We start from the raw sequence: 24,485 nt of genomic DNA on the forward strand, positions 1-24,485 counted from the left end.
ATAAAAGGCTGATGTTTACTGTGTGTAAAATATAAATTTATTTGCAAAAAGAGAATCACACAGGGGATATGCCGATCTGTGAACCTACAAAAGACTTACAAACGACAAAATCTTCTAAATGTATAAATGGCAGAAAAAAAAGGGAACATCTTCTGTTTGATCAGTAGTTCACCTGTACAGGAGGAGAATTGAAATAAGGCATTTGTTTTTTCAGAGGAAATACCATAAAGATAATACAGTGAAATGGGTAAAGGCTTTATTTGAGGTGCATGGAAATATAAGCATTACAAAGACTGCAATAGATTATAGCAGTAAGAAAACATTTGAAAAAATAGTATCCATTTCTGATTGCTTAATTGTGAGACAATAAAATCTCACCTTTTTGACATTTATGAATAGGTCCTTTCATAATTGGCAGGCTTTTCTCATTTCATGTTAGTGTACACTTTATTGATGAAGTGTAATCTTTTTCTGTTTTCATCTTCCTTTTTGTTGTGTTCCTATTTTGACATGGTATGTCTCTCGTGATTTGAATCCTTTTTAAACATGCCTTGTTGTTACCTTGTTTGTCAGGAAAACTATTGAATCTGAAACAGTTTCTAGACTTCATATTGTAAATATACTCAATTCAGCTCATTTCAGTATTTGGTCTAACTGATGTCATTTTGAGTAGCCGCTCATCTAGCTGTAAACTCTATATTTGAACAGTACAATACATGCAGGAAACAGCAACTTCAGTGATATGTAAAATGCTATAGATTTTTAACTTCTATGTAGCATCTGGAATGGAACCCCAATATTGGATGAACTCAGTATTTGGGAAAACTATTGAGTTTTAAATATCGAGCTGCAGAAATATCGGAAAAAATATTTTGATACAAAAATATTGTGATGCAGAAATATCATTGTCAAGAATATCAATTTTTTAAGAAAGAAATATCATTTTCAAGAATATTGTTGGAAATAATTGTTAAAAATATAATTTTTTTATTATCTTTATGCGTGTTAGTTCATATAATATTTTTTGTGTTATTATTGTTTGTATAATTTATACTGTTATTTTAAAACCAATAGTTTGTAATTTTAAGTGTTTTATAATTTTTAATTTATTTGCTAATAGTTTATTTATTCTATCGTAGCAGGTTACTAGGTTTGTAGGGTGTAAAGTGGGAAGTTAAATAAGTATAATTAATTAGCAATGAATTATTAATTTAGTATTAATTATTTAATTGATTATTATGCATGTAAATTGTGTAATCATTGTATTCTTTACAGTATATATTAGGTGCAGGATGCTTGGTTTGGAGGGGTATATGGTGGGAGGTTAATTATTAATTAATACATTAATTATTAATTACATTATGAATTCATATTTAATTGATTATTAATTATGTTAACTCTGTTACATGTATTTATTTTAGTTATATTTCATGTGTGGGCTCCTAGGTTTGTGGGGGCATAGTGTGGTATGTTAATCAAGTAATAAATAAAAATACAACATTTGATAATTTTTAATTTGTGTAATAATCATTTTAATTGTTTTATATATATATAAATCAGCTCGCTGTGTGAACAAGGCAGGGTATCCTGACGAAACTCGTTACAGCCCTTAATTTTGAATAATAAAAAAAGCTTACTGAATCACTGGAATGGCGGTGTTGGAGTCTGGCTCGATGACTGTGTGTGCCGGGAGTGGTCGAAGAGATATATATGTATATATATATACATATATGTATATATGTATATGTATATATATATATATATATATATATATATATATATATATATATATATATATATATATATATATATATAGATATATAGATATATATATATATATCACTGAAAAAACCATAGGTTTCACACCAGTTATAGTTAGGTGGAAATTTTACTCGCATAAAACCATTGAAATTCCCACGTTATAGTTAGTTGGACTCACTATAACTTGCGCGTGCAATGCACTGCTGATGACGTCACATATTACATCACTCATGACATGGTCAGTGACATCACTCATGACATCACTGATGACATCTCAAATGACATCACTGATGACAACATCCTTGTGACAAAGTGGCAGACCTCCTATCAGCATAAAATAACCTTTGACACACACATTCAAAAATAGAAACTAACATTTTCTTAAAAAAGGAGAAACCAATACCAATTACAACAACTTATTAGGTAATTCCAACATCTACATACACATCCACTCATTCACCAACAGTTCTATATAGTCACTCATGCATGTACTTACTCATCATATGTACTCATACACCAATACATCCTGTTACACACTAATACTCATCCATATAGTTACTCACACACAAATTCACACATGCAAATAAACTATCAAAAAACCATTTACTTGATTATACTGCTATATACACACCACCACACATACTTTTACAGAAACGGAAACATATTTACTCTCTTAAACAATCAATTATAAAAACACATACTCACTAACCCACCCATACACACAATCATCCACTCATACAGTCTTGTACACATGCTGTCTTCAAAATACATACAAATAGTGAGTCACTCATTCATGCATCTGTGCTCTAAGTAATATCCCCCACCGAACCATACAGACATTGATACTGATACTCAAAAAAACAATTAATAACCCATATACACACTCATGTAGCAACTCACCAACCCATGCAGCCACTTATACACAAAGTGAGACACAGATACAGATATTTAAATATTTAAACATTACTCGCTAATATATGTATTCACTAAGATACATTTAATAAGTCAGTTAACCAATCAATTTTACTCAAAAAAAACATCCATTTAGACATTTATTTACCCATTTATTCTTCCATCAACCCATCAACCTTTAGATATACATATATAAAAAATATTTATTTTTCAGAAAGATACACATTCACTGGATGATGTCATCAGTGATGTCATTTGAGATGTCATCAGTGATGTCATGAGTGATGTCACTGACCATGTCATGAGTGATGTAATATGTGACGTCATCAGCAGTGCATTGCACGCGCAAGTTATAGTGAGTCCAACTAACTATAACGTGGGAATTTCAATGGTTTTATGCGAGTAAAATTTCCCCCTAACTATAACTGGTGTGAAACCCATGGTTTTTTCAGTGAATTTAATAGGTTTTTTAAATGCTAATTCCTGACTATAACTGGTGTGAAACCTATGTTTTTTTCAGTGAATATATATATATATATATATATATATATATATATATATATATATATATATATATATATATATATATATATATATATATATAAATTCGTTTGCAGGTAACACTATTCGCACTAAGGCCACAGGAAGACTGTTCAAAATCACTTCTTTTATTGCCAGCATGCAAACACAGGGCTTCACAGCATTTCCCTTCCTTTCATTATTCCGCCTGATGCGTTTCAGGAGTTCACTCTCCCTTTATCAAAGGCGCATTTCTTCTGGCATTGATGTCATCATTTCCGCATTCGCGCTATTTTCATTCTCACCTGCCTCATGGGCGTAGCCAAAACACATGGCTTTCTGGGTGATGTAGTGCTTTGCTTATTTTCCCAAGTGGGTATGCACATCGTGTCCAATATTAAATCTTGTTTCTTCCCATGTGGTTTAGAAGCGGAATACTGCAGTCCTGTGCCCCGCTTTTCTGCTGACAATGTGAAAGGCAAGCACCTTCCCGCAAAGATGCTGTCTTGCTTCCTTCTTTTGATTCACAGCTTCACTCGGTGCTATGAAAAGATCCACTTGCCTGCAGTGAGCCTCTGTGCACGACCGTGTCAGGCCGTCAATAATTAATTCGATTGCAGGTAACACTATTCGCACTAAAGCCACAGGAAGACTGTTCAAAATCACTTCTTTTATTGCCAGCATGCAAACACAGGGCTTCACAGCATTTCCTTTCCTTTCATTATTCCGCCTGACGCGTTTCAGGAGTTCACTCTCCCTTTATCAAAGGCGCATTTCTTCTGGCATCGATGTCATCATTTCCGCATTCGCGCTATTTTCATTCTCACCTGCCTCATGGGCGTAGCCAAAACACATGGCTTTCTGGGTGATGTAGTGCTTTGCTTATTTTCCCAGGTGGGTATGCACATCGTGTCCAATATTAAATCTTGTTTCTTCCCATGTGGGTTAGAAGCGGAATACTGCAGTCCTGTGCCCCGCTTTTCTGCTGACAATGTGAAAGGCAAGCACATTTTCCTTCCTTGGCCTTAGTGCGAATAGTGTTACCTGCAATCAAATTAATTATTGACGGCCTGACACGGTCGTGCACAGAGGCCCACTGCAGGCAAGCGGATCTTTTCATGGCACCGAGTGAAGCTGTGAATCAAAAGAAAGAAGCAAGACAGCATCTTTGCGGGAAGGTGCTTGCCTTTCACATTGTCAGCAGAAAAGCGGGTTCCTTTTCAAATTAAATGTATTAAGTGTTACCAATTTATTCCAATCAAGATGACTTCAGGTGGGCCATACTTTTGTCATAAGTAAGACTGTTAGCGTTCTAGTTGTTCTTTGGAACACTCTGGGACATTCTGTCATTGGGCTATAGTTGGGCTACATCTGGCTGATATTTGGGCTACATTTGGGCTCTTTTGTCTCTGGTGGCAATCTTGGGAGACTGCATGTCAGAATGTTTTAAATGAAATATAAGAGGATTTGAGAAGTCACTCAAAATGTGCCATAATTTTTCTTTCTTCAGCACTAATCATAATTTCTATGGCAAAATGAACCCCCTCATTTTGTTCCTTTGCAAATTAAATGTTTTAAGTGTTAACACTTTATTCCAATCAAGATGACTTCAGGTGTGCCATACTTTTGTCATAAGTAAGACTGATAGCGCTCTAGTTGTTCTTTAGAACACTCTAGGACATTCTGTCATTGGGCTATAGTTGGGCTACATCTGGCTGATATTTGGGCTACATTTGTTTTTTTTTGTCTCCGGTGGCCATCTTTGGGCTACATATGGCCCAATGTAGCCCAATATATATTTTTTCAAAGTAAATTTTCGTAAAAACCACTGGAGCATATATCTTGAGACATAGCAAAGGCACATTGGGCTACCAGCCCCTACAATTTTGCCAAGGTTGGTGGAAATCCATTCAGCCGTTCGGGCTAAAAGTGAGGTCGACCGCCCTATGGAAATCAACATGGGGAAAACATGTTTTGGGACCCCCTTTTATCTCGGCCCCCGCTTGACGAATCCCCCCCAAACTTTCAGGGAAGGACCGGAGCGCCTCGAGGCAAATTTGAGGAAATGTTCAGGCAGATTCCTCAACCGGCGCCAAAGTTATTCCCAATAGAATGTTGAGATTTTGCATTGAAAAAAATCCCAACTATAAATACCTACTGGCGACCACCAGTAGGTAATATATATATGTATATATATATATATATATATGTATATCTATATATAATTTAAAAAATCATTGAAATTGCTCCTATATAGTTAGTTGTACTAACTGTATTTCGCGTACCCGCAATCCACTGCTGATGATGTCACATATTATATCATTCATGACATGGTCAGTGACATCACTGATGACATCTCAAATGACATCACTGATGACATCATCCAGTGACTGTGTGCTTCTGTAAAGTTTAAATATGTTTTACATATTTAAGAATGAGTGGACGTATAAGTGTCTGGATTAAAGATTTAGTAGGTACATGACTGAATGTATGAGTGAGTGATTAAATGTGTCTTACTGAATGCATGGGTTAGTGACTAAACTGTCTGAATGTGTGCATCAGTATGTCTGTTGTTGTGTAAGCTACTGCATGTGTTGATCAGTAGCTATATGAGTGGCTATATGTGTTATTGATTGGTTGCCTAAGTATTTGTATGGGAGACTGAGTGTGTGTGTTGGTAGCTGGCATATATAAATGACTATACATGAGTCACTGATTGTGCGAGTGGCTGTATGGATCATTGTGTACTTGTATCAGTAATTGTATAACACAGTAAGTATGTGTTAGTATATGTTTGAATAAGTAAGGTGTTGTGTGTATAACTGTATAGTTGAGGAAATGAAAGTGTGATTGATTCTTTGCATGACTGACTAGATGTGTGAGTAACTCCATGGATGAGTGGCAGAGTGTGAGTGTCTGTATAGGTGTTTGAGTACAGATGATAGTGTTGTATTGATGAGTGACTGTATGTATGAGTGACTCTAGGGGTAAATGATTGGATGTGTGTATAAACCTAGCAATCAGTGTGTGCATATGTAGTAACTGGTATTGGTGTGTCAATGGTTTCAAGAATGGTAGTCTGTGTTTAACACTGGGTGGATCAAAGGTTATATTAGAGTGTGAAGAGGTGCATCGTATTATCACATGAATGATATCATCAGTGATGTGATCAGTGATGCCAATTGAGATGTCATCAGTGATGTCATCAGTGATGTCATCAGTGATTTCACTGACCATGTCATGAATGATGTAATATGTGATGTCATCAGCAGTGGATTGCGGGTACGAGAAATATAGTTAGTACAACTAACTATATAGGAGCAATTTCAATGGTTTTTTAAATGCTAATACCTAACTATATATGACCTGAAACCTATGGTTTTTTCAGTGAATTTGCATGGTTTTTTAAATGCTAATACCTAACTATATATGACCTGAAACCTTTTGTTTTTTTTAGTGAATTTGCAAGGTTTTTTAAATGCTAATACCTAACTATGTAAGGCTTGAAACCTATGGTTTTTTCAGTGAATATATATTTAATATAATATATATATATTATTTATTTTCAAGTTTTTTTTGTTATATGATTACAGGGTCTGCGCACCGTAAACGCTCTGAGCTCTTACCCCGATAAAGTTTTTAAATTTCTAAAACATAATATCTACGTTTTTAACGTAAATTTTAAAGGTAGACAATATCTGCCTTAATGTAGAAAATGTTTTTTAAAAAACCTTTAACAACAGTATATTACTTTTCGAAGTAGTAACAAATCTCGCGAGGGTAATCACATGTGCACGCAACGTAGGAGCTCCGTCCGTGCACCGTAAAAGCTTCGAGCTCTTACCCCTGAAAGTTTTATAAACTTTAAATCGTTATATCTACATATTCATTGCACAATGTAAAGGTACACATTATCTGGGATAATAAACATGTTAATTTAAACTTTTAAAGACCATATATAACTTTATTTAAGCAATTATAAATCTTGTGAGGGTGCGTACTACGTAAAGGCTTCGTAAGATGACGTTAGCGCTCCGTAAATGGACCGCAAACGCAACATAAGCTTACGTAAGCGCTCCGTAAACGCTCCGTAAGCTTACGTCCAACCATGTGACCTTAAAACAAAAGATTTAATTGGTTTATAATACTTCCTACTCCAATTGTTGAAAGACCCCTCCCATGTTCATCATTCTTCTTTGGCTTTCAGAGAAGCAACACCTTTTTTCTACAGCTCCTAGCTACAGAAAAAGTCTTCCAAATGGCTGATCATCCAGAGTCTGACCATTCTTCTAATGAAGACTTTGGTGAAGAGGACCCTCGCCCAAGTATGAAGAAGGAGTCCATAGTCTAAAAGTTTTTCAGCTTTCCAGAACATCAGAAGAAAGTAAATGCACCACTGGTCACCTGCAAGATCTGTGACACAGTTTTATCTAGAGGAAATCCTAATAAGAAATAGTCATTCGGAACCCACAGCATGGAACGCCATGTAAAAAATATACACCCCAACAATTGGAGTAGAGCTGTGGTGCAAATATCTCAGGAGCAGGACTCTTCTCCTAGTACATCTACAGCAGGAACCGGAGTACCACCAATGCCATCTTCAATCGTGGCGAACATTCAGCAAGAACTGAAAAATTTAATGATGCAATGCATACATTGCAATAAATTAGTAGCCTTCGGACAATAGTCCATTGTAATTTTGCAGAAGAACAGGAACCACAGATGCAACAATTGTTTTGTGTAAAAAGTTCATTCTTCATCTTCAGAAGAGTTTGTTCCTGAAACCCCTAGAACACAGAGAGAGTCCATCGTACGGAAATTAAAAAAAAAACAGAAAGAGAGAAAAAGGTAAATGCGCCTTTTGTCACATGTAAAATCTCTCACACAGTACTTTCAAGAGGTAATCCACAGAAACAGTACAGCTTTGGAACTTATAGCATGGAATGCCATGTCCGGAATATACACCCAAACAATTGGAGTAAAGCTGTAATAAAAAGATCATCAGCGGAGCAGGGCTCTGCTCCCAGCACTTCTTCTGAAGCAACAGCACCACCAATGCAAGCATCAATGGTTGCAAATATCCAACCTGAACTTAAAAATTTCATGATGCAATGCATTTGTTGCCAGAAACTAATAACCTTTGCATAAGAGTCCATTCAAGTTATCCTGCAAAATAAACAGGAAGCACAGGTGCAATACCAGGAGCATTTTTTCTTTTCTCTGAAGATTGTCTTCTGGATGAATCTTCTAATTCAGTCCACTTGATTGATAAAGCTTGCTTATAAACTCTTTGTTTGCGGTTCTTGGTAGGCATAATCTATTATGACTTTGTAGATATTTACAATCTGTTGAAAAGAAAAATATGACATATTATAGACCACTACTAACATAGCACATAGCAATTACATTAACTAAACAATATAAACACTAGTTCACATCTCTCTTTGTGTGTCTCATATCACTCTCTGCCTGCACCATCTCCCTCTTTGCATGCCTCATCTCACTCTCTCCTTCCACCAGCTCTCTGTTTGTATGTGTGTGTCATCTCAATCCCTGCCTACACCATCTGTCTGTTTGTGTGTGTGTCTCATCTGACTCTCTGTGTCTAAAACGATTTACTATTCTAAATGTTTTTTGGTTGAAATGTCTGGCTTTAAGTTTTTTGACAAGGAATACACTGAGTGTATATGTGAATTAAGGGATTATATTTTCATCTTTTTCCATAATGTTAGCTGTAGGTGCTCACAGTTTGTATCTTTTAGCTTACAGAGTACACTTCTTTTTAAAGTGTTTCTCATGCTTAGATTCAATCCTGGTACAGAGATAGTGCTAATAGTTTAATTTGGCTTGTAAATATGCTCCTTTTTTACAAGCGCCTTGCGCAACCTTTAACATGGGTGCAAGCAGTGAATATATGGAGAAGAATAGGAATAGCAGATAGAAAACAATATGAAATGGTGTGGTAGATGCATAAAGGATTTCACTAATGGCATCAATTGAGATGGAATATAAGATAAAGGGGGGCATATTTACAAGCCCCTTGTACAATGTTTAACATGGGTACAAGCAGTAAATACATGCAGAGTAATAAAATTGGCACACAGACAAGAATATGAAATGCCTTGAGAGATGCGTAAAGGATTTTACTAATGGCATACATTGAGATAGAATATAAGATAAAGAGGGGCATATTTACAAGCCTCTTACACAATGTTTGACATGGGTACAGGCAGTAAATGCATGCAAAGTAATAAAATTGGCACACAGACAAGAATATGAAATGCCTTGAGAGATGCATAAAGGATTTTACTAATGGCATAAATTGAGATAGAATATAAGATAAAGAGGGGCATATTTACAAACCCCTTGTACAATGTTTAACATGGGTACAAGCAGAAAATGCATGCAGAGTAATAAAATTGGCACACAGACAAGAATATTAAATGCTGTGAGAGATGCGTAAAGTATTTTACTAATGGTATAAAGTGAGATAGAATATACAAAAAAAGAGAGGCATATTTACAAGCCCTTTGCACAATGTTTGACATGGGTGCAAGCAGAAAATGCATGCAGAGTAATAAAATTGGCACACAGACAAGAATATGAAATGCCTTGAGAGATGCGTAAAGGATTTTACTAATGGCATAAATTGAGATAGAATATAAGATAAAGAGGGGCATATTTACAAGCCCCTTGCACAATGTTTAACATGGGTACAAGCAGTAAATGCATGCAGAGTAATAAAATTGGCACACAGACAAGAATATGAAATGCCTTGAGAGATGCGTAAAGGATTTTACTAATGGCATAAATTGAGATAGAATATAAGATAAAGTGGGGCATATTTACAAGCCCCTTGTACAATGTTTAACATGGGTACAAGCAGAAAATGCATGCAGAGTAATAAAATTAGCACACAGACAAGAATATGAAATGCCTTGAGAGATGCTTAAAGGATTTTACTAATGGCATACATTGAGATAGAATATAAGATAAAGAGGGGCATATTTACAAGCCCCTTGCACAATGTTTGACATGGGTACAAGTAGAAAATGCATGCAGAGTAATAAAATTGGCACACAGACAAGAATATGAAATGCCTTGAGAGATGCATAAAGGATTTTACTAATTGCATAAATTGAGATAGAATATAAGATAAAGAGGGGCATATTTACAAGCCCCTTGCACAATGTTTAACATGGGTATAAGCAGTAAATGCATGCAGAGTAATAAAATTGGCACACACACAAGAATATGAAATGCTTGAGAGATGCGTAAAGGATTTTACTAATGGCGTAAATTGAGATAGAATATAAGATAAAGAGGGGCATATTTACAAGCCCCTTGTACGATGTTTAACATGGGTACAAGCAGAAAATGCATGCAGAGTAATAAAATTGGCACACAGACAAGAATATGAAATGCTGTGAGAGATGCGTAAAGGATATTTACAAGCCCCTTGCGCAATGTTTAACATTAATGCTGGTATAGAGATAGTGTAATGGTTACATTGGCATATGCATAACATAAGACACAATCCAAATAAAAAACAATACCCTATTAGCTAAGAGATGCAAACTGTCAGAAAATACAGTACACATTATGGAAAAAGGTGAAAATATAATTCCTTAATTCACACAGACACTCACTGTGATCCTTGTCAAAACTCTTTAAGCCACACATTTTATCAAAGAACATTTAGCATGGTAAATCATTTTACACACAGAGCACAACCCATTCAAATGAGCACTACACTACTATGCAGAAACCTGACTCATCTTCAAAACACATATTTTACAGAACAGTGGTCCCTACTTATGAACAGAATGAGTTTCAAGCAGAAAATCAAAACACCTGATAAGTGTAGTGTTTATTGTCCAGCCGGACAAGAAGCTTTAATTAAGCATATTAATTCAATAGAACAAAAATGTAAGAACAACAAAATAACATGTGGGCACAGCCGTGACCCACAACATATAAGACAGAACAATGAAAGCAATGGCCAAAGGGCAAAGCTACAATAGGTCTGTGAACTTGTATTCAGTATTTACAGACATGAATTTTCAAAACCACAACTTTGCATTTTTACAATATTTCTGTATCATATTGCATAAGGTTTTTTTTCCTAAAGTCGACGACGTTTCGATGCCTTATTAAATTGTGGGCATCATCATCAGGACAGGGAAATAATCATTGTTGTCTTTTTAAATATTATCACTAAGCCTTTCTACATTACTTAACAAAAGATAATAAAACACATTGGGAAAAATGAGGAAGGAAAGAAGAAAGAGAAAACAGTTCAGGCATTACGTTTAGGCATGTTAAAATAGGACTGATCTTCATTGTTGTGTTTATTTACAAAAGTGGATCTTCCGTGAAGGTGAACGTGCCAAGCATTCTGCGTTTCACTTAGTGCCTAAGCAGTCGATTGTGGCCTCGAAGTGAAATAAGTAACAGCGTTCGTTCAGAGCCGCAAGGTGACTAAAACAGCTGTGAAAAGTGCTGCGAAGGGTTGCCGCGAAGGGTTGCTGAATTACGGCAATAAAGACCGATCGGTATAGATAGGATATCAACATCGGGGTGTTGGTCGGGCGAGTACAGTAACATAGCATGCGAATGATTGGTGCAGACATGGGCGGCACGGTTACTTTCCAGATCTTGAGTTTTATACAATGTGCGAACATGCATAATCAGTAGCGAGCTAAATGGGTGAGCATTGAAATGACGATGCAGTTCCAACAATAAGTGCAGACATGCACGAATGGCGGCGATTTTAAAAGGTGAATATGTAGAAGATGGCGCAATTCTAACAATAAGTGCAGACATACACGGAGGGCTTGCACGGCTAGGGGGGGTGAGGAGTGAGCTTCTCGTACCTGTGAGCATAATGACATCGAGAGTCAGAATAATTAAGGGATAGCAAGTCAATCGTGGTGGTATCTGGGGGAACAAGGAGAGCAATTAATTCCGAGTCCCGAGTCGATTCCAAAAAATGCAAGTGGTCCGTGAAGGTTAAAAAATTAAATAATTACCAATGAGCAGCCTAGTCAGAGAACAGCTCATCTGTGATCAAGGTCTGCCTGGGAGCATGATAGCCCGTTCTGTGGAGGGAGAGTTAACAATGGTTAACGGAATGAAGATAGTGAAGAAGTCTCTGCGCATAGCGCTCATGTGTGACTGACTTACTTGGGAGACTGGTGGCTCGGTGGTGGGTACGGCAGTCTGGTGCTCGTGTGCTCAGGATAGTGAGCCTCCATTAAGGTTATAACATCAAGGAAGGACTAAGGAAGTCACATGCTTTTCTTACACCAGGGTGGCGGCCTTCTTAAGGTGGTGTGAATTAAGGTAGTGAATTACAGCCTGATTCATGTAGCTAAATTGCACTCGCAAAGGGCCAGATTCTCAGAATCTGGCCCTTTGCGAGCGCAATTTTTGCATTTGGTATTCATGATACCAAATGCAAAAATCGCTATTTAAGAATTCGCATATTTGCGTGGAATGGCATTTAAGGAATCTCTAATAGAGATTCCTTAAATGCTATTCATGACACACAACAAAATTGCGATATTGGACATTTGGGGCCGCTATTTACCGACAGGTCAGACCTGTCGGTAAATAGCAAAAACTCAGAAAAATGCTTTTAAAAGCATTTTTCAAAGTTGCATGTAGCACACACACATGTCCTTTGGACATGTGTGTGCGCAACACCTGTCCAAAAGTGCATTTTAGGGGTGCTACAGGGCGTCCTTTGGACACCCCTGTCACCCTTAAAATCGCTATCTCAGTTGCGAGTAGCAAATTGCTTCTCGCAAATCCCCATTCATTCCAATGGGCCTCTTGGCCCATAGGAATGAATGGGGAGTATTTGCGAGTAGCAAATTGCTACTCGCAAATAAAGAACATGTAGGAATCGCTATTTAAGTAGCAATTCCTACATGAATGCCGTTTTGCGTGTCCTCAATAGCGAATCGCTATGATTCGCTATTAGGGACACGCAAAACGGCCCGTACATGAATCAGGCTGTTAGTGCCCTGGTTGAACGGCGCATAGTGAGTCAAAAGTGTACAAATAGTTGTACATGCGTAATTCTTACAGCAAGTAGTTGCACATGTGTAATTCTTACAACAGGAAGGACATTAATGATTCAGAAACATACATGTATAGGCACATATGTAGTTGTTACAGTAAGGAGGTCCAATCCTCAAGGCGGTTTAATCAGTTTCTGATGCTATTAGTTTTTACAATCCAGTGGAGTTCCTCTTTATTAAGCAGTTGTGAAATGTCCGCTCCCCTTGGGGGGGGCAATAATGGTTGTTACAACTGTCCAGCGCAGGTCAGTTTCGCTGTGGCCTTTTTCGGAAAAGTGTTCCACCAGTGGTGCGTTGGCCGTTTTGCATCGGATTCTGCTTCGGTGTTGGCCAATGCTTAATTTTACTTTCTGGCTGGTCTGACCTATGTAGATAAGCATACAGGGGCATACAATGGCATATACTAAATTGGCAGAGTTACAGTTTGAAAAATACGTTCGCTCAAATTTAATATTCTCATTTTCAAAACTTTTTCCCTCAATTGTAGATTCACAACATATACAATTTCCACACTTAGTGTGGCCTAAAAGAGGAGGGAGACCCCATGCATCATTAAGTGTGGTTTTCAGAGGTAGCTGGGGTAAGGATGCTCTGACTAGGTGGTCTTTAATGTTTTTTGCCCTTTTGAATGCAAACAATGGTCGGTCTAATGTGAGTTGGCCTGCGTTGAGAACTGGCCAATGTTTCAGTATACTTTTCTTTACAGCATTAGAGGCAGGTGAGAAGGTGGTAACACAGGTCAATCTGTCTTGTTCTTTTTTCTCTTTTGGTTCTAGTAGGGCCTCTCTGGGGCAGTACCAGGCCCTCTTTAGAGAGCGACGCACCAACTTTCAAGGGTATCCTCTGTTTCTCAGTTTTATGCTTAGATTTTTAGCTTCAGAGAAATAATCTTGTTTGTAGTAGCAATTGCGTCTAATACCAGAAACTGAGAAAAAGGGAGAGAGTCTTGCAAGGCCCTCGGGTGGTGGCTACTGTATGCCAATAGGGTATTACGTTCTGTGGGTTTCCGATGTAGCGAGGTGGTAAGACGTCCATCCGAGTGTCTTATTAATAGGTCCAGAAATGGTATAGATTCAGTGCTACTGGACATGATGTATTTTAGACCGCCACTGTTGTTGTTCAACCAATGTTGGAACAATTGTAGATTTTCTGAGGTTTCTGTCCATAGTAGAAATATGTCCTCTATATATCTTTTCCACAAGGCTATGCCATTGTGGAAAGGATTAGATGCATCTAGAATGTTGTTTGTTTCCAGATGGTCCATATACAGTATAGCTAGAATGGGGGGAAAATTGCACCCATAGAGGTACCCCTCACTTGGCCATAAAATTGCCCCTCAAACAGAAAAAAGTTTTTTGTGAGGCAGATCTCAAGTAACTGAAGGATAAAGATAGATGGTACATTGTGTGGGCGCATTCTGGTCTCTAGAATTTTTTCAATCACACAGAGGGATTCATATTGTGGAATGTTGGTATATAGTGATTCCACATCCAGCGTACACATGACGCTGGATGTGGGATCAAATGGGTATTCCTCAATCATGTTGATCATGGACATGCTGTCCTTGATGTAGCATATAGTCTCAGGTACAAAAGGTTTGATAAAAAAAGTCTATATAGTGGCCTAGTGGCTCTAATACAGAGCCACAGCCAGAGACTATAGGTCTGCCTGGGGGAGATTGTGAATTTTTGTGAATCTTAGGTAGACAATAGATTACTGGGGTCCTTAGGCATTTGGTATTAAGGAAATTGAATTCCTTTTTGGAAAGAAAGCCTAAGTCTAGACCTTCACTTGTGACCTTAGTGATCAGTTCCTGGATTTCTGGCGTGGGATTAAGGGGAAGTTTACAATAATGCTCTGTGTTGCTGAGTTGGCATAGTATTTCAACTTTATATAGATCAATGTCCTGAATTACTATTCCCCCTCCCTTGTCGGCAGGTTTGATTACAAGGGACTGGTTCTTTTTAAGGGAGGAGATTGCTTGTTTCTCATCAAGGGAAATATTGTAGGGTATGAAGGACCGTTTTTTCTCAAGAGCCCCCAGGTCTTTAAGTACCAGTTTCTCAAAGGTTGCAATCTCAGGTGGAATCATGCTTATGGTAGGAGAAAATTTGGAGGGGGTTTAAAAGGAGTGTTGCTTTGAGCAGGGGTAGAAGAGTTAAGGCTGAAAAAGCTATGGAGGCGAATTTTCCTAAAAAATCTGAGGAATTCTATCTGTACATCTTGGAAATTCGGCCTTACAGTGGGGACGAAGGAGAGTCCTCTACTCAGGAGTGAGACTCCATTACTGGAAAGAATGTGGTTGGTCAGTTTAAAAATGGGGAGGAGACCATTCTCAAGGGCAGTGGTGATGACAACTGCATTGTCGCTGGCTGGTACTACCAGCGGTAGTGTTGGCGACGGGTTAACCGTTCCCCTGGGGGGTTCACTGGTTTCTTCCATGTCTGGGGCTGTTTCCCCCGGCCTCTTGGTTGACCTCGGCCGCCTTCTAAAAAATTCAGGTTGGAAGGGCCTGGACTATCACTCTGGTCAGATTGCCCGGAAGAGTCAGCTGAGCTATCTGTGAATCCTACAAACTGTTGACGTCTGTTGAACCTACCCCACGGTCTTTGGTTTTGGGGACCGTTGTAGGGTCGGTTTGTGTAATAGTCTTTGACCAGATAAGGATACGTTTCCTGGCTGAAGTTCTTTATATCCTTTCGTACTTTATTGTTTTTTTTATTTTGCTCAAATTTATGAAAGTGTTCAATTGTTTTGCTGATTTGGTCTAGCAGTTTACTTGATTCTGAGCTAGTGTTATTATCTTTGATCTGTTTCTCTAGATCTGTTATTTCTGTATTCAGTTTCTTAAGCTCTTCAATGGCAATGTCTATTCCCAGCACCATCCAGTGCCGAGAACACGCTGTACTAATGTAACTGAAACCATTTAAGTATTTTGGGTTGTCAGTAAAAACTCCTGGGACATTTCGAACCTGTAAGCCTAAGGGGATTACTTTAGATCTTAAATAGTCTGTCAATAATCTTATAATCAAGAGTAGTCCTACCTCCTTTTTCTTCAATTTCTCCAAATCATCAGTGAGTGATGTGCTAGAACCTGACGGTCTGTGTAAGGTCTCAGTAAGGTCTGAGAGAAGTGACGGACCTCCTAAGATTTTATTCATATATTCTAAATCATATAATGGAGGATGAGGATCAGACATGCCTCGTAAGTGTTGTCAGTAAAGAAAGGAAAGGGGCAAGGGTTAAAGTTTTACAAAGGTGGACAAAGTGTACCCACTTGTGAACAAGGGGCTAGGATTACCTGAATCCCTTGCAACCTAGCGGTTGCGCAAATTACGTTAAAAAAGGCAAGGGAACCCTAAAGGTATGTTTGCAGGGACCTTGGGTAGTTTACATATTTTACAGAACAGTGGTCCCTACTTATGAACAGAATGAGTTTCAAGCACTCTCTCTATATTACTCACCTTTAAAATAGCTTTTGAAAATGTAGAACAGTGTGAAACACACACCAGATTTTCTTAAGCAGAATCCCTGAACTGCAGCTCAGACAATGGAAACAGAAATGACACAGTTTACAACTCATTCTTCTCACTTATTTCTGCTCATAACCAATGAAATGTCTTCCCACATGATTTCAAAACAAAACTAACATTTCAATTGGTTCTACATTTCCACACTTTCAAACTCACATAATATTCACCCATCCCCCTACTGCTCATTCAACCTGTTACCATGGTAACTCGCACCTAAGGAAGAACAGAGTTTAAAAGTTCATCATACTATGTTGCAAATGAATCCAGCAAGGTTGTTAGAGCTTTCAATATAACAGCTAATCATGTGCAATGTTCCTTTCAATGACCTTTTCTGAACCATTAGAATTCCTTCTTTCAAAAAACAAAACTATGCACCCCAATATGCTATTTTGCATTTTCAGAAAGCACCAATCATTTCTTAAGCTTCAAGTGCAGTGAATGTCCTCCTCTTTTTTCTAAACTGCAAGCTTTCCAACTGCCATTTCATTACAGCCCTCATCTGAGTACAACCAGATCTGCCTTGAACATGCTTTCAGTATGGTCGTAGGACACTGCTTTGTATTCTGGTCTAAAAGGTATGCAACAAACAGAGGATGATTTACCAAATGTGGATATTTTATGGATTGGCCAGAGAGGATTGTGATGTCACCAATTGATACCATTGGTGAAATCCTTCATGCATCTCCCACACCCTGACCTCATAATTGTGCACTGTGGTGGAAATGACTTATGCACTTTGACTGGGGTTGGTCTGGAAATGCTATTGAAGGACATGTTTGGACAATTGATGTCACCTTTTCCTCAAACTGCCTTTGTCTATTCCAATATATGCCAAAGGCAAAATTGGAATTGGTCCAATCAATTTTGTCCACAGATTGAGAAAGCAAGGAAACATGTAAATAAATCTGTTTCTGCATACATGAGAGACTATGGAATGGTTTGTATATACCACAACAACTTGCGTTACAACATGCAAGGCATCTATAGGACAGATGGTGTACATTTCACTGATGAAGGGAACAGAGTCTATCTCTGTAACATCAGACTCTGCATTGGTACTTACTTGTAGGTACCAAAAAAACACAATGAACACAACTGCTCTTTTTAGAGCCAACTAACATGTAAACACTCAAATATGATTTTTAACTTTATTTTTTTTATTAATTTTTACCGAGGACCGCGCACCGAGCACTCACCGAGCACTCCCCGTGCGTGGACATATCGTGTTTTCTGTTATTTTTTTTATAAATAAACATTATTTTTAACCTTAGGAGTCCTTGAATGACCCCCTGAAAAGGCCTAAGGGGCCAGGGACACTCTATCCTACCCCCTTCCCACGTTTTTAAGTTATATTTTTCACTCTCTTCTGAAACCACAAAATGGCGGCGATAGGGTTCGCGCTCCGTGCATTTACTGAGCACTCACGGTGGCGGACCTATTGGAATTAACAAAAACAAAAAAAACTAAATGGAAATGGACATCGTCTCCTCTGTAGATACCTTGTATGTTGTAATGCAAGTTATTGTGGTATATTGAATCCATACTGTAGTCTTTCAGGAAAGCAGAAACAGATTTGTTCACATGATTCCTTCCTTTCTCAATGTGTGGTCAGAATTGGCGTAGGGTGTCATGAGTTCCTACTCTGGTGAAATACACTTGCTGTTCTATATACTTACTTATGTTGTAAACTAGTGAATCAAAGACAGTCAGTGAAAGAAAGGATGCAGGACATGCAAACACACAAATTGTATCAATTTGCTACTACCTCATAAATTACATTTAAATAAGTATAATTTTCAAAACTATTTTTCTTTACTAAATTAAAATTTATTTATCAGAATTTTCAAAATCTAAAAGAACTTGTAGCATTTCTTCATCAGTAATTTCTTCCGTCAAAGTGTCTGAAAAGGATTAGTCAAACTCAACAATGTCTAATTATTCAACTAATTCCATATCTAGTGTTTCATCAAAAAAATCTGCCATGGTATCTCCTTCATCTTCTTCATGATTTGTTTCATCTATAGGATCAATATACACCACAGAATAAGTTGCCTCAATAAACGTTGCTGTTATTTCAAAGAAGATGTTGGTAGGCTCCTCATTTTCATTCATTATTTTATGTTAGTGTACTATTAAAAGAAAGAGAAACAGCGCTTAGGAAGAGTGAGATAGGACAGAGAAAAACTATTAAATTCTATTAGAAGAGTCACTACTGTGTAAATCTCACACCAGAAATTGAACACCAAAATTTCCTCACAAAACTACCTCAGACACTATAGTCACAAAAGGGCTGTGTTTCCCTGGACAGTGTATAGTATCAAGCAAAGATTAGAAATATAAAGCCCTGCATCTGATTTTGCCCTACTCAATCCATAAGTATAACAGAAACACATTAATTAACTAACAGAAAACATTTTTCCTATTAACTTAAAGTGAACAACAAAGTTCTCCTTACAAATTAACAACTCACCTTCTAGAAAACTGTTGAACAGTAAATTCTGTCTTAATCTCACACCTCAGAAGTATACCTCAAACACTAAAATCTCAAAATGGCTGTGTTTCCCTCTCATTTTTCATATATATTCAAATACCCAGCCAATCACATTTTATCACACTCAAAATCAAAACCAAAGTAACATTTTCATTGGTTTAAATTATCAACACTTTCAAACTCACATAATGTTCAACCTACCCCCAATGCTTTCTACCAATTACCATACTAACTCTCCACAAAACACCTACCTAAACCCAAAGGTGAAAGAGTCATCACTCAATGTTGCACTCAACCAACATCTAAACACTGAAACTTGTTATTTTAATGTATTACTTTTGTGTCTTTTTGAGCCGAAGTCCGCGCACGGTGCGCGAACCCCGCGATTTTGAAATTTTTATTTTTTATTTTTTCCAACCTTCGGTGTCCTTTACAGACCCATGACAAAACCTAGGGGGCTCAGGAATCTCTACCCTGCCTCCTTGTCAACTATTACACTTCTGTTTACAACCACTATCATCTGCCACAAAAACAAGATGGCGGACAACACTTCCTCATTTCGACTGACTGGAATGTTGACAGACATCCAACAGCCAATCAGAATTCTGCGCGCGCACGCTAAGGTCCGCGCACATGCAAGGACAGTGCAAGGACGGAGCAAGCCCGTGCGCGCACCATGTCCCGCCCATAGATATACAATTTGTAAAAAGTCGATTTTCTCAAAAATTACTGAAGGGATTTTCACCAAATATACAAAAGGCACTTCTGCATACCAGGCTCTACCATTTTGACAAGTTTGGTGTAATTCCATTCAGCCGTTTGGGCTGTAGCTGTGTCTAAAGGTCCTATGGAAAATTGTATTGGGCTATATTTCACATTCAATTTTTTCAAAAACTACTGGAGGGATTTACACCAAACATACAAAAGGCACTGCTGCATACCAGTCCCTACCATTTTGCCAAATCTGGTGTAATTCCGTTCAGCCGTTCGAGCTGTAGCTTATGAATGTAGCGTTATGAATGTCAATGCGCTAAATGATTTTCCTCCTGCTGACAGTTTTTCCCAATAATGCATAATAAGGTGTGTCCCAACAGTTCATTTTGTATTAAAGTTCCATGTACTCCTTAAGACACGACGTAGCCAGCAGTGAAAAGGCTTCATCTGTTTCCCTTACTCTCCACAGACGAAAAACGTAACTTTTCGGGGGCAAGCCGGTCCGGCTCCCACAATAATTCTCCACCTCCAGTTTGCTTGGGGAGAGCCCGACCTTCACAGGGCAGTCAGTGCATCAGGAGGAGGCATCCTGAACAAATACCACCAACTCTTCTCTCTCTTCAAAAGAAGTGCATCAACCCAGGTTGGGTCGTGAAAAAATGTGTTTATTTCATGGAACCCCCCAAAGCGTGAGGAACTCACACTCCCAACGTATCTGCTCTCTCAGGAGCCTTGATTGTGGGATTGAATCTCTGTATTTTGAATTATCCCATGTGGTCCTTTAAACACGCAGGCACATTCTTTTAGCAGAGTGCACAATGGGAATATTCAAAACCTGGCATGGAGAAAATAGCGCTATGTTAAAAGTCCATACTCTGAGTAGCATTATGAATGTCAACGGCTAAATGATTTTCTTTCAGCTGACTGTTTTTCCCATTAATGCATAATAAGGTGTGTCCCAACAGTGCATTATGTTTGAAAGTTGAACTTACTCCTTAAGACACGACACAGCCAGCAGTGAAAAGGCTTCATCTTCTTCCCTTACTCTCCACACACAAAAAACGTAACTTTTCAGGGGCAAGCAGGTGCGGCTCCCACAATAATTCTCCACCTCCAGTTTGCCTCGGGAGAGCCCGACCTTCACAGGGCAGTCAGTGCATCAGGACGAGGCATCCTGAATAAATCCCACCAACTATTCTCTCTCTTCAAAAGAAGTGCGCCGGCACAGGTTGTGTCATGACAAAATAAAAGAATAAAGAAATAAAGAAATATATATATATATATATATATATATATATATATATAAGTGCATATTAAGAGTTTTATATTTGTTATAAATTAATAGTGTTATTTTTCATATATGTTATGTGTTTGAAGTAAAGTGCTTTCCTCACTGTTGCACAAACTGGAGTGGGAGTAGAAAAAATTACCCCGCTGTAGTCCAACACTTTACCTACTGTTGCACAGACTGGAGTGGGAATAGTACATTTTATCTCTTCAAAGTACAATTCTATCCCTAATTGTGCACAGGTTGGAGTGGGAATAATAAATCTTACCCCTTTAAACCAACTAACCAACAGCGGAGGATGGTCTTTCCCGCATCTAGAACCCAAGGGTTGGAACAACCTGCCTGTGCACCTCAGGGCTTCCTGACTGCTCCAACAATTCAGGAAAGGATTTGAGACCTGGATGTTCAAATCAACAAACCACCATGCAGTAGTCAGCATCTCCAGTGCCTTGAGACCCTCATGGGCGATTTGCAGAACTTTATAAATGTTTGATTGGTTGATTAAAATGACTTAGGGCTTACCCTATTGAAGAGTACTGCTGAGAATGCATGGTAAATTTGTACTATATGTGTAGCCTCTGATGTAAAGATTACTAGAATGAACAGTGTAAGGATTAGTGTCTTTCTTGTAAACTACAAGTCCCAGAATTTCTGAACTCTCATGTTATTTGCAGATGACAGTGGCCATCTTGAATTATTAGGTATAACTATTTTCCTGTTTCACTGAACATTTGTCTGACACTCAAGTTGCTATGCTGCTGCAGCCACCATTTGTGATTCATAGATTCAAGATTTGTATTTCAGAATAGTATCGTATTGAGAGTTGTTGACAGCAACCATATTAAAAAGAAGTATTCCAGAGTCAACCTGTTCGAGAAATATATTATGTACATTTTAAGGGCACTAAGGTCTCAATGATGTTTGGTGAGTGATATATATGTGTTATCAGAATCAGTAGCTTTACAATGTATTCACATATGTTTAGTTTCCATTTATATCAAGTTTATATTCCAGAAAGTATATATGTATGAAGCTAGAAGCAGTTTCTTACTGATAGGGAGGAAGTTGAGTCAGTATTAAATGGGTCACTTCTTTGGTGGTGTATTTTTGTTTCATATTAAGAAACAGAGTTTATTACATTGAGTTATTTAAAAGGTTTATCCTTTCACTGCTAAATTTAGATGCTGGAGGCTTGTGACCTATTACTAATTAAATCTTTATTTCCTTTTAGATATCCATTCCAAACTGCAACTCTATCTGCCCAGGAGACCGACGAGGTAAAGAATGATATCCAGTGGCTCTGTTTTCTTTCATATCCTATGTCCATTCACTCACTTCTACTGTTCGGCTCACTATCTTGTCATGTGTGGTTAATATTCTTCATGGATAGGGGTGGAAGAGTACCAAAGTGAACAAAATCTACGATAAAGTTTAATGTTTTCCTAACATTAAGTTTAAAGTCTGGACTGTTGAGCCATTTTCTGCCATAATTTCTAGTGTCTGCATTATTACATGATATCTTTCATATGACCATGGAAACTTTGTGTGTCCAGTAAGAATTAAGTTTAGTTTCAAAGTGTTATTGTGTTCAAGCATTCTCATTAACAAGCTTATGCTGGAGAGACAACTTTCCTTAAACATTTGCAGAAAGTGTGAATTCTCAACAAAACCCTGTAAATCCCAAAACAATTTTAGCAACTTGGTCTATGTGAATTGTAGACTTACCATTCCCATATCCTTACTTTTACCTTAAAAAGATTGCATATTTTATTAGACAATTGCAGAAATTGTCAATATAATTTTGAATATTTAACTTCAACATTTGATATTTGAATAGCAGGAAGGGAATTTAAACAATACTTATTCTCTATCACCATGTCTAATAGATTTCACTCTTTACATTATTGCTATCGCCAAATCGATTGTCTAAAGCAGTCTTTCTGGTTTGTCTCAACCAGGGGCAGTTTAACCTTATGAATTTAATTACCATCATAATGAATGACAACTATATATCAATACTGCCCATTCAGAGTGACTGAACATCTGTTAATATTGATATACATTTTTTAGATGTGTGAGAGGCCAATACATTTGATTTTGATGTTTTCCATGAGGTATATGTAAAATTGTCACATTGGTGCACCTCTTTTATAATTAAGAAAAACTCATCCTCATCTCAGGGGATCACGTGCATAATTACTGTCATCCTGTGGAGGCTTTAATTGTCACAGCCTGTCAAGTTTTGTAAATGTCTGTTCAGGTTTTTTCACAATTCTACCCAATACATATACTCATTTTTAGTAATTGATAGGATCATGAAAAGTATTCTCTACAAAATCCAGTCATTCCACAAAATGAATACTCTGTCTTATGATCAGTAGGAAAGGGCATGCACTTCTATTAAGTTCATCACATTAACATTACAAAATAAGTGAATGAGTAATTCAAATAACCTTAAACATAGTCTGTACTTTTATGTCACTTAATTTCAATCATTAACACCGAATATACTGTTGGGCACCCAGCAAATATCAGCGGGTCTTTTTCCATGATAAAGATGTGACTAAAGATTGTGGACATATAGAATGTTTTTGCAGTACTTGAGCACTCTATCTCTTTTACTGTTCTGCCCATCTTTTCCAATTTTCCATTGTCACGCCTTCTTTCTTTTCTACTTTACTTGACTTTTTTCTAACACTCAACTGCCAGCCTCCTCACACATCCTTGCTGTTTGTATATGTTCCCATTTTTTATTATATATTTATTTTTGTGTCTAATTCACCCCTCTTGTTTTTGTACCTTTCTCTATACATTTGTGAAGTTATGCTGCTTTGTTCCTGAGCACTTTGGCGGAATGCTCGTAGATGCTTAGCAAGTGACAGAACAGCAGTTAGGCTTCTGCAGTGGTTTTCCAGGCCCATGTCATGGGTCAGAAGAACTTGAAGACTGACTGGCATTTCACAGTGCAATATGTGCACACACAGTGCACATCTTTGCTCCCTACAGAAAGGAGTCCACAGAGCCAGCAGGCCAGTGGTAGTTCCCTAAGATTCTAGAGAAGCAAGCTGTACTTATTGGATCAATACGTCATAAGTACCTTTGCCTCTCAGGATCTTATGTATATTGTACACACTATTGTGGGTATGGACTAACTAGCTAAAGACACAGTGGCGATAACT

At 37.7% G+C, this 24,485-nt stretch overlaps 1 protein-coding gene across 1 annotated transcript in view; it reads left to right on the forward strand.

Moving 5' to 3' along the window:
- Nucleotides 1–24,485, forward strand: part of LOC147702705 (uncharacterized) — a 139,716-nt gene that overhangs the window by 40,050 nt on the left and 75,181 nt on the right. Inside the window, exon 4 of the mRNA XM_086928821.1 lies at nt 22,538–22,583. Coding sequence (XP_086784947.1) covers nt 22,538–22,583 — 46 coding nt within the window. The remainder of the gene's footprint in view (nt 1–22,537; nt 22,584–24,485) is intronic.

The sequence above is a fragment of the Lissotriton vulgaris genome, chromosome 7 (assembly GCF_964263255.1).
Source record: "Lissotriton vulgaris chromosome 7, aLisVul1.2, whole genome shotgun sequence".
NCBI lineage: Eukaryota > Metazoa > Chordata > Amphibia > Caudata > Salamandridae > Lissotriton > Lissotriton vulgaris.